General features: G+C 51.3%; 9 protein-coding genes across 9 annotated transcripts; 5 read left to right on the plus strand and 4 right to left on the minus strand.

Moving 5' to 3' along the window:
- Positions 1–237: 237 nt before the first annotated feature.
- On the minus strand, positions 238–764 carry COCCADRAFT_107397 (uncharacterized protein; the record flags this gene model as incomplete). Its single annotated transcript, XM_007718404.1, has 2 exons — positions 238–375; positions 435–764. The coding sequence occupies 2 exons, from the start codon at positions 762–764 to the stop codon at positions 238–240; spliced, it is 468 nt and encodes a 155-aa protein (XP_007716594.1).
- Positions 765–1,102: 338 nt separating this feature from the next.
- On the plus strand, positions 1,103–5,102 carry COCCADRAFT_8641 (uncharacterized protein; the record flags this gene model as incomplete). The annotated part of the gene is made up of 5 exons (XM_007718405.1): positions 1,103–1,311; positions 1,367–1,486; positions 1,539–4,615; positions 4,704–5,002; positions 5,058–5,102. The coding sequence occupies 5 exons, from the start codon at positions 1,103–1,105 to the stop codon at positions 5,100–5,102; spliced, it is 3,750 nt and encodes a 1,249-aa protein (XP_007716595.1).
- Positions 5,103–5,554: 452 nt separating this feature from the next.
- COCCADRAFT_40481 (uncharacterized protein) lies at positions 5,555–6,434 on the plus strand (the record flags this gene model as incomplete). Its single annotated transcript, XM_007718406.1, has 3 exons — positions 5,555–5,593; positions 5,766–5,872; positions 5,960–6,434. 3 exons carry the CDS (start codon positions 5,555–5,557, stop codon positions 6,432–6,434), a joined length of 621 nt encoding a protein of 206 aa, XP_007716596.1.
- A 114-nt stretch (positions 6,435–6,548) lies between these two features.
- COCCADRAFT_40482 (uncharacterized protein) lies at positions 6,549–7,064 on the minus strand (the record flags this gene model as incomplete). Its single annotated transcript, XM_007718407.1, has 3 exons — positions 6,549–6,628; positions 6,663–6,827; positions 6,893–7,064. The coding sequence occupies 3 exons, from the start codon at positions 7,062–7,064 to the stop codon at positions 6,549–6,551; spliced, it is 417 nt and encodes a 138-aa protein (XP_007716597.1).
- A 408-nt stretch (positions 7,065–7,472) lies between these two features.
- On the plus strand, positions 7,473–9,503 carry COCCADRAFT_107426 (uncharacterized protein; the record flags this gene model as incomplete). Its single annotated transcript, XM_007718408.1, has 1 exon — positions 7,473–9,503. The coding sequence occupies one exon, from the start codon at positions 7,473–7,475 to the stop codon at positions 9,501–9,503; it is 2,031 nt and encodes a 676-aa protein (XP_007716598.1).
- Positions 9,504–9,518: 15 nt separating this feature from the next.
- On the plus strand, positions 9,519–9,674 carry COCCADRAFT_107428 (uncharacterized protein; the record flags this gene model as incomplete). Its single annotated transcript, XM_007718409.1, has 1 exon — positions 9,519–9,674. A coding segment is annotated over one exon (156 nt), but the record flags the coding sequence as incomplete, so codon positions are not given.
- A 629-nt stretch (positions 9,675–10,303) lies between these two features.
- COCCADRAFT_107407 (uncharacterized protein) lies at positions 10,304–10,579 on the minus strand (the record flags this gene model as incomplete). The annotated part of the gene is made up of 1 exon (XM_007718410.1): positions 10,304–10,579. The coding sequence occupies one exon, from the start codon at positions 10,577–10,579 to the stop codon at positions 10,304–10,306; it is 276 nt and encodes a 91-aa protein (XP_007716600.1).
- Positions 10,580–12,433: 1,854 nt separating this feature from the next.
- COCCADRAFT_73534 (uncharacterized protein) lies at positions 12,434–12,982 on the plus strand (the record flags this gene model as incomplete). The annotated part of the gene is made up of 1 exon (XM_007718411.1): positions 12,434–12,982. A coding segment is annotated over one exon (549 nt), but the record flags the coding sequence as incomplete, so codon positions are not given.
- A 235-nt stretch (positions 12,983–13,217) lies between these two features.
- On the minus strand, positions 13,218–13,532 carry COCCADRAFT_107424 (uncharacterized protein; the record flags this gene model as incomplete). The annotated part of the gene is made up of 1 exon (XM_007718412.1): positions 13,218–13,532. The coding sequence occupies one exon, from the start codon at positions 13,530–13,532 to the stop codon at positions 13,218–13,220; it is 315 nt and encodes a 104-aa protein (XP_007716602.1).
- Positions 13,533–15,035: the final 1,503 nt, after the last annotated feature.

Consider the following 15,035-nt stretch of genomic DNA (forward strand, 5'->3'; position numbering starts at 1 on the left):
GTATAGGTACAGCATACGGGACTGAGTCCTTGTCAAGTTCAGAAATCAAGCATCGGATTTCCTTTGTGCTATGCCTTTGTTTCTCATATGGTGAAGATTGGCACGTCTGGTAGTAGTTGTTATCGCTCAAATCAAGATTGAATAATTACTTCTAATAGCATGTGGTATCAAATGCACTTTTCCCCAAACGCCGGCATACACCATACTAGACACCTCATTCAAGCCAAACAACAGACTTCATGCTGGCTTAGGTCCAGCTTCATCCAAACCCTCCAGGCCTTGCATGGGGTCCATGGGTCCATTTGTTTCATCCTGGGCCTGCTCATTGGCTTTGCGGTCCTCCTCACTCACAGCATGCTTCGCCAACCACCCCTCCTGCATTCTTGTCAGTGCACCGGTTGACGCACGAATATGCTTGTATTGAAGACACGTACCTGTTCCCAAATAGCCGTCTTGCTGCCTAGTCCTTCGTTTGCATCTTTCTGCGGTTTGGCTGGCGCTACCTTGATCACAGATCCGTAGAGCTCGCTCCGATCCATATTATCAATCGCATCGACCGCGTCGGCTGCAGTTTCAAACTCCACATATCCAAATCCACGATGCTGCTCGCCCTGGCTTTGGTTTTCTGGCTTGGGAAGGTTCACCTCGACAATGTCGCCAAAGGGCAGGAACGCGTGGAAGAGCGTTTGTTGTGTTACCGCTTGGTCGAGCCCGCCGACGAATACCGTGGCCTTTAGTCGCGAAGTATCAGACAGGTTGGACATGGTTGCATGTGGTGTGCGATGCGATACTGGTTCACAGAGTAGTCGTGTTGTAGAGATTGAGTGGAAATTCGATATCACGTGGCCACTTAGCGGGACCCACACATCGGGCGCCGCCCGCGCGATGGACCAGGGAAGGACAGGTGGATGATTGCATGGTGAAGCACGTCGTTGCCTCGAATCTCACTCCGCGCTTCTGACACAATTCCGATTCTCCTTTCTCCCACTTCTACGTCTTGTCTCGCTCTACAAGAAATTTCCATCAGTTCCTTGTTTTGTTGCTTGTCAATTACCCAATTCTCTAGTCTGACGCCATTGAGGTGCAAGCACCGCCCACCGTCATGGTCCGTCTACGAGAAGTCCCACGGACGGCCGCTTTTGCCTGGTCGCCCGGTCCAACGCAGCCCCTCATTGCAACTGGAACAAAGGCTGGAGCTGTAGACGCCGACTTCTCCAACGAAACCCAGCTAGAGCTTTGGGAACTTGGCTTGGACGACAGTGAGCAGGGCGTTGAGCTCAAGCCAGTTGCGACTGTAAGCGTAGAATCACGGTACATGGGCAATGGCATCTACAAAAGATGGAGCAGCTACTGAACATTTCTCTAGATTTAACGACATTGCATGGAGTCAACCTAGTGAACAATACCCCCATGGAGTAATAGCGGGCGCGCTCGATAGCGGGGTATTGATACTATGGGACGCGGAGAAGTTAAGGGCAGGTGAAGGGTCAGAGCATTCTCAGCCCAGCGAGTGATTACGCAGAGCTGACTTTGTGCAGTGACGAAGCCGAGATTGACCAGATCGAGAAGCACACTGGCCCAATCCAAGCGATACAATTCAACCCATTCCGGCCGAACATCCTCGCATCCGCAGGCGCCAAAGGCGAACTGTTCATTCACGACATTGACGACGAATCCAAGTCGTTCCGCTTGGGCAAGGCTGGAGCCAACCCCGACGAGTACACCGCATTGGATTGGAACAAGAAGGTTGCGCATATTCTTGCGACTGGAAGCAGTGGTGGCTTTGTCACTGTTTGGGATGTCAAGTTGAAGAAGGAGAACCTCACACTGAACCACTACGGGCGAAAGACTGTCAGCGCAGTATCATGGGATCCCAATGTGCCCACGAGACTGGCCACTGCCATCCCAACCGACCAGAACCCGCTTGTACTGGTTTGGGATCTGCGCAATACTAATGCGCCCGAGAAAACCCTACAAGCGCACGATCAGGGTGTACTATCCCTTTCGTGGTGTATACAAGACAGCGACCTTCTCCTGTCCTGCGGCAAGGACAACAGGACAATTGCTTGGAACCCTCATACTGGTGAGCTTTTGGGTGAATTCCCTGTAGTGACCAACTGGACTTTCCAGACGAGATTCAACCCTGCGAACCCAAACCTCCTCGCAACCGCCTCCTTTGACGGCAAGATTGCGATCCAGACATTACAAAACACTACCGCTGCTGCAGACCACAAGAAGGCAGCCACCCAAGCACCCGAGGGAGAGGATTTCTTTGCGCAGACACATGCAGAGCCCCAGGGCGCATCGTTCTCGCTCAAGACACCCCCAAAATGGCTGAAGAGGAGAGCGGGTGCGGCTTTTGGCTTCGGTGGAAAGTTGGTACGATTTGGCATCGTTGACAACAAGTCAAAGGTCTCGATTTCGACTTTTGCGGTAGACTCTGAAGTCAGCACAGCCAGCGAAGAGTTCGACAAGGCTTTGCAGGAGGGTAACTTCACTTCAATCTGTGAATTAAAAATATCAAAGGCAACCAACGAGGAGGAAAAGGCTGACTGGACCGTAATCGAGACGCTGATTTCAGAAAACCCACGCAGCAAACTCATCGAGTACCTTGGCTTCTCCGATAAAAAAGAAGAAGAGGCGGAAGAGGAGAAGACGGAAGACAAGACCAATGGCGATGCAGATGCCAATGCTGACGAAGGTGCCTCGTTTTTCGATAATGCGACCAACGAGGGCAACTTTCTCTCCGACCTTGCGGCTTCCAAGGGCGCGAAGACCAACAATCCCTTCCAGATCTACACTGGCTCGGAGTCGGAGGCGGATACCAAGATCACTCGCAGTCTTATGCTAGGAGATTTCAACGCGGCATTAGACGTTTGTCTGAAGGAAAACCGACTGTCAGATGCTTTCATGATCGCTATCTGCGGTGGCGAGAAGTGCATCGCCAAAGCACAAGCTGCATACTTCAAGAAACAGGCAGACGCGCCAAACTATCTTCGCCTTCTTGCATCTGTTGTTGGAAAGAACCTATGGGATTTCGTGTACAACGCTGATCTCAAAGACTGGAAGGAAGTCATGGCTACCATCTGCACATTTGCCGACCAAGCCGACTTCCCTGATCTGTGCGAGGCCCTTGGTGATCGTCTGGAGGAGGCCTTCTCAGAGGGAAATGTTTCCTACCGCAAGGATGCATCTTTCTGTTACTTGGCTGGTTCCAAGCTCGAGAAGGTCGTCGTCAACTGGGCGCAGGAATTACAAGAAAATGAGAAGGCTAGCATTGAGAAGACGGATAGCGACAACAGTTTCTCTATCCACGCGCGATCACTGCAAGAGTTTATTGAAAAGGTCACCATTTTCCGAAAGGTGACTGACTTCAAGGACACTGAACAGCAAAAGGATGCCGACTGGAAACTCGAGCCTTTGTACGCAAAGTACGTCGAGTACGCTGATATCGCATCCGCCCATGGACAGTTGTCGATTGCCGAGAGGTACTTGGATCTACTCCCTGAAAAGTACCCAGCAGCAGATGTGGCGAGAAATCGTGTCAAGCAAGCGACAAGGAAGGCCACAACTCAACCAGCAAGTGCCCATAGGCCCACTCAGTCTACTGCCAGCGGACGACGCCAGGTTGTGGTTCCCTCGTATGGTCAACCTGCCCAAGCAACACCGGTACCACCTCAACAGACGCCATACGCTCCAACCAACCCACTCCAGACACAACCGGGAGCGTCGCCTTACGCCCCAATCAATCCTTTGTCGCAACAAGCCCAAGCTGCCGTACGATCACCGTATGCGCCAGCGGGCGCAGCGTCTGGTAATGCCTACACCCCTGCTGGCTATCAGCCATCTCAGGCGTCTGTACCCCAACCAAGTTACGGTGGCTTCAACCAGACCCCACAGCAAAATCCAATCGCACCTCCGCCACGCAACTTCTCCAACTCTCCATCCATTGTACCTGCAGCCAACAGAGGCCATATTCCAGCATGGAACGATACGCCAGACTTTGGCCCGCCGAAACCAGCGTCACGCCGCAGTACTCCGATGAATGCTGTAGCCTCTCCATTCCCAAACCAGCAGCAGCCAATGGCAGGTCCGCCACAAGGTCCGTTTTCCCCTGGAGCAAGGTCAACACCACCCCCACCACCAAAGGGTCCTCCATCTGGTCCTCCACGAGCAGGCACTCCAAGTCAGTACGCCCCATCGCCAGCAGCTAGCACCTATGCTCCTCCACCACCTGCTGGTTTTGCGGCACCACCACAAGCACCAGTACAACGTGGAGCATCGCCATACACACCTCCAACAGCCGCTGCACCACCCTCGAACCGCTATGCTCCCGCCCCAGGATCGCAGCCATCGGCTCCGCCAGGACCAATGGCTGGGATGCCCCCGCCGCGCAACATTGCACCACCACCAGGTCAATTTACCCCCGCGGCATCGCCTTACGCACCTTCACCTGTCCAGCAAACGCCTCCTCTTGCCGCCGCAGCTCCCCCACCAAGAGGCCCTCCACAAGGCCCCCCACGCGCTGGACCCCCTCAAGGAGGTCCACCAAGACCTGATTCTCAGCCCAGGACTGAACAATCCCAAAGTGCTGCCCCAGTAGCGGCCAAGCATCGTAAGTGACTTTTAACCCACCACAATGAATCCACTCTCCTCCATCAAACTATACCTACAGTTGAGCAATTTTTGCTAATTTCCAAAAGCTGCTGGTGATCGATCACACATACCCGATGAAGCTCGGCCAATCTATGAGATTCTCGATGCAGAGCTTCAGCGCGTCAAGAGCAAAGCCCCCGCCCAGTACAGGCAACACGTTGCCGACACTGAGAAGAGACTTAACATCTTGTTCGACCATCTTAACAACCAGGATCTTCTCAAGCCGGACACTATTCAGCAAATGAATGAATTGGCGGCCAACATCCAAGCCAAGCAGTTTGACACGGCTGTTGCCATCTTCTCGGAGCTGATGACTAACAAGACGGATGAGGGCAGCAACTGGATGGTAAGTTGAATACCAGGAATTGGCGTTTTGAGAACATGTACTAATTTTGGAATAGGTTGGTGTCAAGCGCTTGATTCAATTCAGCAAGTCAACTGCTTAGGGGGGTTACGCTGCTGCAAAGCTCAGAACTGTCCCTGAAGAGCCCGTTGTGGCGTGAGAGTAGTATGGATGATGAAGGTCGAGACGATTGAAGAGTTTTTGTGCGCCAATATCATGTATGTGATAGAGGATATGCAATATACATTGAGTCATTATCCGTGTGAGTTTGATTGAGATAGTGGTGACGACCATAAGAATAGAGACAGTCAGCATGTGGTGTCAATCAAACTTTGTAATTGCTTAAGTGCCTGTGGAAAAGATGCATGGCGCAAACTAGAGGATGGTATTCAAAAATGAAAGCGGTGATGTGATTTCGCGTGTTGGACGAGGTGGAGAGGGGCTGCCCATGTCCCACCTGTAGATGCCAAGATGCGGCCATTCGCGCTACGGGGAAGTGCACTAAGAATCTCTCGAGTCTCCGCAATTGCAGTTCAACACCACAGCACAGCAACCATGGTACACATATTAAGTCGCATGCGCAAGTTGCGCGAGGTGAGCAATCTACTTTTACAATCGGCTTCTGGTCATTGAATAGGGCTGACGAATATTACAGAAGGTATGTTGATTTCTGCCACGAGCACCTCCGAAAGCGTCGCCCGCAGTCCGACATGCGAGGTTGAAATGCGTAAAAAATACAACAGACGGCTGATAGTGCTACTCACAGTTGCTATGGATAAGGTGCGGGCCTGGCGCTCTTATATTACCGAAGGAGGTATCCAAGATTAGCATGGAGTTCAACACGAAGATTTATGGAGGCCACCGAGGGGCAAGGTATGCTCGAAATTATCCTCCAAACGGCCCAGACGATGGATCAGTCGATTGGGACAAGGCGACGCCGCATATTAAGATTGTGAACAGGAAATTCTGGCGTGAGATGCTACCGCGAATAAAATACCGAAACCCATCCGTCCCAATTCAAATTTCACGGCACAACGACGCAGACGGACCAGCGCTCCTCCACATCTACACGGCTTCGAAGACCCAACCCGCAGCCGGTACTACCAACGCACCTGTAGCACAGCAATCAGACTCTACACCGCCATCTGGTACACCGAATGCACGCAATACTCTCGTTCCTGATACGTCGAAGCCTACATATACGATCAACATAAGGGACCAGATGGAGAGTGAGATCTTAGAGGCGCTGGTTGCGCAGACTGGTGCGCAGGAGATTAAGCCGACAGAGCAGGAATTGGCAGAGATGCGGGAGATTGCCGAGTTCAAGGAGAGGAGTGAAGCAGACAGGATACAGGTCAGGGAGAGGTTATTGAAGGAGCGCAGAGAGGCTGAGCTGCTCAAGTTGGCGAGGGGAGAGGTACCGGCAACAAACTAGGCGTTTCGACATGACTGGGGAAACATGCCATCTTGGACGAAGGAGAAACATGTGGAGTGAATGGAGGGCATTGGCACAGGGTCCGTATTGCATTCGATTGGCTCTGTAGCTGAACTACTGTATAACATGTACATTTTCAAAGACATAGGCATAGGATGAGTCCAAGACGTGCATTTCAAGTTGCAAGCAGCAGCCTCTTAGCATCTCGTCGCAAACCCGTGAAATTACGTCCCATTCCGTATTCCGCGTCCTGCATCATGCAACGAACTGCATAGCACATGACGCCATTGTTTATAAACATGCAATCGAGGTCGCGTGAAAAGAGCGCAAGGGCGAAGCTATCGAGATGAACGATGCTCAAAGTTTCACACAAAGTCGCGCCAGAAGCAAAAGCTGCAGTACTCGGCATAACGAGAATATGTAGCCGACTGGGTTAGTCCCAAGCATCAATGGCCGACGGCCTAGCAAAAGGGAGACGGAATCAGTCTGCCTGACAGACAACCATACACCGAGCTCAAACCTTTCGGTGAGCTCAGGCTGCCGGAAGCTGCCAAAGTTGTTCTCCGCTCCTGTCGTCCGAAACAATCTACCGGGAAGAAGATGGCTCCATAATGGACGAGCTGTCAGCATCTACAACCGATACACACTGCCGCAGAGAGCAAGCCCTCTGGGCGGTGGATGGGAGATTCTGACACAGGGCGTTGGTGGAGAGAACAAAGCTTGAGGCCGACGAACTTTTTTTATGCGATCCGGCAAATCGTCGGCGCGCCGTCCGTGCTAGCGCCTTGGCGCGAAACTGCTGCTTCGGAGGTGCCATGTTGCCCGCAGCCTACCCACACCATCCAACGCCCGACTCTCACTACCTGGTAGATCGAGAAGGACGCATTCACCTTCCTCGGGCTGCTGCCTACTTATAAGAAAAAGTAGGTACACTGCTTCTTCTCTGTACCCTGCTTGCGACCCTATCCGACCGGGGGTATACTGCTTTTCTGTAACGCGACTCCCTTATTTGACCATCCTCCCGCAACCACCTCCACCATGGTCGACCTATCCATCGATGAGGCGAACAAGATTCGCCTGTCTATGGGCCTTCCTGCCCTCCCAGGTGGAAGTGCTTCCGCAGCGCCCGCAGCGCCCTCCGGTCTCGATTTCAAGCCTGCCAAAGATGACGACGACTCGGACGGAGAGCCTGCAAGCACCATCGATACGCGTCAGGCCGCTGCTTCTGATAACTGGAAGAAACTCGAGGAAGAAAGATTGGCCAAGATCAGGCGCGAGGAGCGTGCCGCCGCAATTAAGAAAGAACGCGAGAGGGCATCGCGCTTTACCAAACTCGAAGGCAAGGGACTGGCGGATGAAGCGGACGTTGACGATGACTTGGCTTGGTTGAAAAGTAGCAAGAAGCGCCAGAAGAAGATCGCCAAGGAAGAACAAATGCGCAAGGAGCTGGAAGAGCGCGAGCGCCAGGCGCTTGAGGCTATGCAGTACACCGATAAAGACCTTGCGGGCGTCAAAGTTGGACACGAGCTAGACGAGTTCGACGACGAGGACCAGATTTTGGTGCTCAAGGACACTGCAGTCGATGCCGAAGACGAAGATGAGCTCGAGGCGGTTGCGCTGAGGGAGAAGGAGCGGCTGCAAGAGCGACTCGATTCCAAGAAGCGAAAGCGCGTTTATGACCCCAACGACATGGACGAGTCGGGTCAAAAGTCGATTTTGGCACAATACGATGAGGAAATTGACGGCAAGAAGAGCAAGGCTTTCACACTAGATGGCAAGGGCCGGACTGTCGAGGCTATCCAGGCTGAGGCTGAAGGTGCTGCAAAGCCAAAGAAGGTTGCCATCAGTCTTGACATACTCAAAGAAGATGCGCCTGCAAATGATTACATGGATGTTTCGGAGGTCAAAATGAAGAAACCCAAGAAAAAGAAGAGCAAGAAGTCCAAGCGGGAGCGTGTCGAAGATGAGGACGAAATGCTCGCCATGCCTACGGAGCCTGCAGCTGACGACATGGAAGTTGATGGCGGAGAAGCCGCTGCACCACAACAGAAGAAGAAGGTTTTCGACGAATCCTTCATAGACGATGATGATCTTCAGGCAAACCTTGCGGCCCAGCGTCAAAAAGCCCTCAAAAAGCGCAAGAAGATGCGACCAGAAGATTTGGCACGACAACTGCGCGAAGAAGCTACCACCCCCCAACCTGACATCCTTGAATCTACCGAAGATGGAGATGTCGGGTTAGTCATTGACGAGACGACTGAGTTTGTTTCGAATTTGGGTGCGGCTGGTGATGAAGAAGAAGAGGCACGCCGGAAACGTAGAAAGTCAAGCCACATCTCTGAAGGCACCAAGTCAATGGGCGACATTCCAGTTGCTGACGAAGATGGCGATGTAGAAATGGGCCAATCATACGCTGAAGCAGCAGAAGCAGAAGACGCAAGGAATCGCAGCGTCTCGCGTGCTCTTTCCACCGAAATTACCGAAACAGGTCTCGAGGCTGAGAAGACTGTTGATCAAGGTCTAGGCGCCACGCTTGCCCTGCTCAAGCAACGAGGACTGGTCGCCGAATCTGACGCTGGTGAGAAGAATGCCTTGTACCGTGAACGCCAGAAGTTCATGGCCGACAAGGCTAAGGCCGAGGCGGAAGCTGAACGTCAACGCAAGATTGTTCGTGAGCGCGAGCGAAATTCTGCCCGTTGGAATAACATGACGCCTCGCGAGCGCGAAGAATGGGCCCGCAAGAACAACACCAGCGCAGACATGGTCGAAAGCCGTCGTCTCGCCGAGCTCTTTAACAAGGAGTACACGCCAAACATCGAGCTCAAGTATGTCGATGAGCATGGTCGTCAAATGAACCAGAAAGAGGCGTTCAAGCAGCTCAGTCACCAATTCCACGGCAAGGGCAGCGGTAACACCAAGACGAAGAAGCATCTTGAGAAAATTGCGGCTGAGAAGAAGAAGATGGCCGAGAGTTCGCTCGATTCCAGTCGAAGCGGAGGCGGTGGTTTGGGCAACGCGTTTGACGACCAAGCCAAGAAGAAGGGTACGGCTGGTGTCCGCTTGCAATAAACCTCACCCGAGTCGCAAATTGCGCTTCGAGACATACAAAAGGTCAGTAGCTCTCGAAAGCTGTATTTTTTTAGAAACTTGATCATTAATGCAAGATTGGTTATAGAGCGGTTTTTTTCCTCTTATTCGAAAGTGATGACGGTACGATACCAGTGGTTTTTTTGCGTTTGATACTGATATACAGGTCATTATACGCTGGTGCTAGGTCTTGACTAGTGGACAGTCGGTCATCTTGTAAGTTTTGTTAAATGTATGATGGTAAGTGTTTGATTAGCACTGGTACTTAATGTACAGGTGAGTTTATGCTTAGTGACGTGACATGCACAAGGTATCCAGCGCCTTGAAGAGAAGAAAAAAGTTACCACTCTCTTTGGGACATACTCAAGCTCGTCTGAATCGACTGAGCCTGCCGATTCAGATGGCAAATTGGGTCGATATGCCTGAATGTCATGATCCTCCGACTGTTGCTTACGTGCTCATATCAAGGCTATGATTCTACATAAAACCATATGATAGCAATTGAAGTAGATTTACAGCAACGTGAATACAGATGATTACTTTAAATCATTGTCTCATTTGAAACCCAAAATCTACATCTGCAACTCTTGCAATTCGACATTCCAGTCTAAAGAGAAGAGGGTATAAAGAAAACCCGCAAAAAAAAGCGGAAGCTTGAAAGAGAGAGAGAAACCCCCCCCCTCCATCATAATACATGCCAAACTATGCCCCTATTCTGATTCCGCCCCCAAAAAAAGACAAAACGCCCGTATATGCACATACACACATTTCTTCCAACCTACTCATACACCCCCCATCGCCTCACCCGCCCTCATCTCAACATAATACCCCGGATCCGGCCGTCTCGCCTGACGCATCTGCTCCTTGCTCATCGGAACCGCCACCTCCTTGACATCGACCAACTCTTTTATGCGCATGATCTGGCCCGCGACTGATTGCGAGACGGGATGGTAGACGGTTGTCATGCGCTTGCGGAGGCCGAGGGCTTTGAGTACGCCTTGGGTTTTGGCGGGCATGCCGATGCCGGAGCGCATGAGGGTTATGCGGAAGTATGACATTTTTTTGGGTGTGTTTTTGGGGGGTGTTTTTTTTGTGGTTCTGTACGCGCACCGCGAGTGTGGATGGGTTTCGGCGCGTTTGAGGATGGGTGGTGGGTGAGGTTTCGTGTGGTGGAGGGTTTCTTGGTTGGTTTTGGTGGGCGGGCGGAGGAAAGAAGGACGCTGAAGATTTGTTAGAGAGTGATAGCAATTGATGGCTTCGGTGTTGTTTCGTACAGTTGCTGGTTATGTTGTGGCGTTCACAAAGCTCGTTTGCAGACTTGCAATCGTCGTTGTCGTGGGCTTTTCCGACGAAAGAGTGATGGGGGAGTGGGCTAATCCCAAGATGGTTTAGGGGGCGGATGGGAGCTAAAAGCCCACCTTTCCATGCTCGTAGTCTTTACTCCATCGCTCGTATGAAGACGGCTTTAAATCACGATTTATTGTTACGGGATATTCTATCAATTCAAAAGTCGTGATGAATAGGTAGCGGTAAGCATATACTGACAATCACATTCTACGGTCTACCATGCAAGCTGCCTTCCTTCCGTATTGCTGAACATAGTGCCATGAATGCCCGCTTCTACAACATGTCTCGCAGCGGTACATTCACCAATTTACTCGGAAGGTAACTAGCCTCCGCTGCTATGATTCAGGGGTACTTAGCCTATGGTTATGCTGGGGGGAACCACTTTTGCTTTTCCCCTGTTGCATGCGTCAACTCGTTTGCTAGCACGGTACCGGCTCTATGGGTTCCGCGAAACGACAGAGCAGCAGCATGCTTTGATAGTTCAACATAGCTTGGGGGCAAAGATGGGTTTTTCGTTGTTCAGATGTGTGATCATTGGAGTTCAACATAGTAGTGGGTCTGAACTACTTGTCTGCATAAGGTATGATGAAATATATTATCTCTAGTTTTTCGAACATGTACTTCCCTTGACAGTTTGAGCGGCTTGTTGTCCAAAATACCTTTATCCGATCGCTTGTTCATTCTTCCACAATATTCAAGTTTCTCGCCCTTTTCATCTTTGAGATGATACATTTTTCGTTAGTCGGCTGCTGTCCCGATTCTTCAAACGATCTGTCTTGCGGAGATTTTACCCGTCTGCATGCAGTTACCCAGGCATCCACCCATTGGGGACATGAAACAAAACAGGTCAGAGTATACAAGTTTATACAAGCCTACCGGAAAATGTATCAGATGCAGCTAGTCTATGGGCAAGCACCAAATGAGTAGCCTAGTCGCGGCACCGGGCCATCCTTTCCAACGGGCTCAAGCCACTCCCGATAGCCTGGTCGGCACTGCAGAATGTTCCCATAGTGCGAATATGGCCATCTCTTTGTTGGAGTCTCGGGAAGTCAACAACTCGAGCTGGAGAAAGAAATAAATGTGCATCTCCGTTCGGGAAATGGAAGGCAACATTGCCAACGAAGTATTGATCTGCGTTGCATGCACCTGTTCCGTTTGAACAGCATTTTTGACCGCTTCTCTTCTGTACAAGAAAAGAGAAGTGAGGTGGAGAGGAGGGAGCGAGACAGAATATAAGTGTGACTCTGGACCGGTCTATAATGAGATGTAGGATTGGTAAATCGGAGTAGACATGCAGTGCAAACGCTCTTAGTCCTTGTCATCATAATCTTTTCTTGCAGTTCTGACCTATTTTATTATCTTTCGGGGGCTGGAAATTTATATTTGATAAAGCACCAGGAGAATACACCAACTAATCATCCTTCCAACTCTCTTCAGTCGATTGTCATCATGGCGGGTACATAAATTCCCCCCTTCTCTCCACACCACAACAACACTGACAATCCAAACCAGCCCTTCATTCAATCACAACACCCTCTTCCTCTCCGCTCTCCACCTCATCAACTACACCCGCCCCCACCGCCATCCCACCCCTCGTCTACCGCGTCCACCGCAGCACCTCGCAAACCCGCTACTCCTTCTCCACCGGCTTCAGCGCGAAAAACCAAACCACAATCGTAAACTACACCTCGGCCCTCTCGCGCTTCGGCCTCGCGCACCTCAACCAGCAAACCAACATCTCGTCGCCCTTCATCAGCGTCTACGACAACGCCGCGCACGCCGAAGCCGTAGCACGGTATTTTGGCGAGAGATACCAGGAGGATACGTGGGTTGTTAGTGTTGATCCTGCGCATTTTGCTAGGGGTCCGGTGTTTCGGGCGGCGGATTTGTTGAGGGAGGGTGGGGAGGGTGGTGCAGAGAGTGGGAGTAGTAATAGTAGTGGGAGTAGTGGTAATAGGAACAAAGGGAAAGGGGCGGTGGATGGTGCGGATGAGTGGTTGCATTGGGGGGAGTATTTGGTCATGTATCGGATTCCTGCGCAGGCGATAAGGGATCAGACGCCTGTTGCGAAGGTGGGGGATCCGCTGAGGAGAAGGGTGGGGGTTATTGGAGGTGGAGGTGGTGGTGCTTGAGGTAACACATGGTGATGGTGTGAGAGTAAGGGATTCAAAAGTATCTTTTTTCTTTATTGCTTCTTGTTCTTCTCATGCCGTTTGTCGGAGGGAGATATTGGCACTCTCTTTCTTCCCAAGCTAGTTTGTATGTTTATTGCCAGGCGTTGGTGTTGATGTCCACATTCAGATGTATACTTGATTCATCCACATCTCCTTCCCCATTTGCCAACCAACTTCACATCCCTCTCCACCCACTGCTCATTCGTCCAACATACCAATCAATACCTCGCCAAAGCGACCTCACACCCTTCCATAGAGAAAGGTATGCCAGTACACTTGCACCCTCTTTCTCCTTCTTTTTCTTCTTCTTCTCTTCCTCCTCGTCCTCTTGGATGTGGTCTACCTTGGGAGGCGTGATGGATCTGGTTGTCCGAAAGGCTGCGGCAAGACTATAGCTTCGCGGCACATGTGACAGGCTGCTGCGCCGCTGGGGCGCCTTTGGTAAGAAGTTAATCTGGCTCTTTGAGGTGGAGAGTCTGTGTGGTGGCATTTTTGATGCCGAGAAGGTGGTTACATTTGTTGGCGAGAGCGTTGGTTTGAGAAAGTAGGCGTTTGGAGAGAATTTTGTAGTTGTGAAATTCTAAGACAAGAAGATGAGGAGAAGAGGACAAGGAGAAGAAGAACAAGGCGGAACAGGTCTTTTGATGCAGAGAGGCATGGAGATGTGTGGGTGTGTAAGTGGGCCGAGGCTACATCGACAAGGGCAATGTTGGTCGGCATGATGATACGGACCGACTAGTGCATGTGTGATGGTGAGGTGTGGTTGGCCTTGGTTAGCAGCCCTGCAGGGCATGTCACGCGTCATGGAGTGAAACTTGGTTCCAGACCATGCAAAGCACTATGGCTTGCTGTCTAGATCGCATCATAGGCCTGTAGTTGAATCTCAGCCCCTTCCAATATTTCTGATCGCAGTATGACAACATGTTGGAGGAACGAAAGGCTACAGTGAATGAATCGTCGAAACCTTGGAGTTGGAAAAAGAAAAGAAAAGCAAAAAAGCATTCAAGTATCGATAACATGACTGACTGTGTGGCTGATGCATGCGCCTGACTAAGAGCATGGAAATGAAGCTAACCATGATAAATATTGGTGAGGCTTCGTGAGAGCAAGGCCGTCAGCCTGTAATCCAGGCGCTTCAGCAGTGCCCTCTACACACTGTATGCACGTGATGTGGTTGTGACTACGTCACACATGTCAAGTGGAGCATGCACGGCCGTTGGGTACGAAAAGAAGAATGGACGGAGAAGCAAAAAGTAGAATTTCTATTTTGAAACAAACGTGGGTTACGTCGACGATGCAGAAGAGAGCAAGGTTCCGATGTTTGAGGTAGGTTGCCAAAGTTTCAAAGACGGGAGATGCATGCATGCGTGTGTATGTGCGTGTGCAACATGCACATATATTGCGAATTCAGCAGAGTAAAACTGCATGTACAGGTACTATACATAAGAGAGATGAGGTACGAGGGACATGTGCAGACTTTGGAATGAGGTGTGAAAAGGGTGTGGATTCTAGAACGTGTGGCTTGTCAAGAGCAGCCGGAGCAGGGCGTATTACAACTCCCAACTAGCCATTAGCCTGGATGTATGATAGGCTCGGGAGAAAAGGCGAGGGCATTTGGGCCCTGACTCGCGGGTCACGGCATCTGACAGCAGGGCACGCGTGGTGGTGCAGAAAGGGAGGGCGACCGGCCGAAGGTGATGTCGATCGTAAAGAAGGTTAAATTAGGGTGGCACATGGGCTAGAGGGTGCAGCAGTCGAGCAAGTACAGCATCAGCCACAAGGCCACATGTGGTGCATATGGCAAATGCCTGTGCCAGGAAGATGTCGGGACCGTTTCCGACGCCGTTTCACATTGCTAGGGCTAGTGCAGACGAGAGGGCTGATGCAGTGTGGCGGGGGCCAAGGTGAATGTGCAAAGGCGTGTGCCAGGGTGGACGTGTGTAGCGTGCCCTTGAGTCGCGTGCAGCGATCGCGGACAGGCCAAGCCAAGTTG

The sequence above is a fragment of the Bipolaris zeicola genome, assembly GCF_000523435.1.
Source record: "Bipolaris zeicola 26-R-13 unplaced genomic scaffold scaffold_230, whole genome shotgun sequence".
Lineage (NCBI taxonomy): Eukaryota > Fungi > Ascomycota > Dothideomycetes > Pleosporales > Pleosporaceae > Bipolaris > Bipolaris zeicola.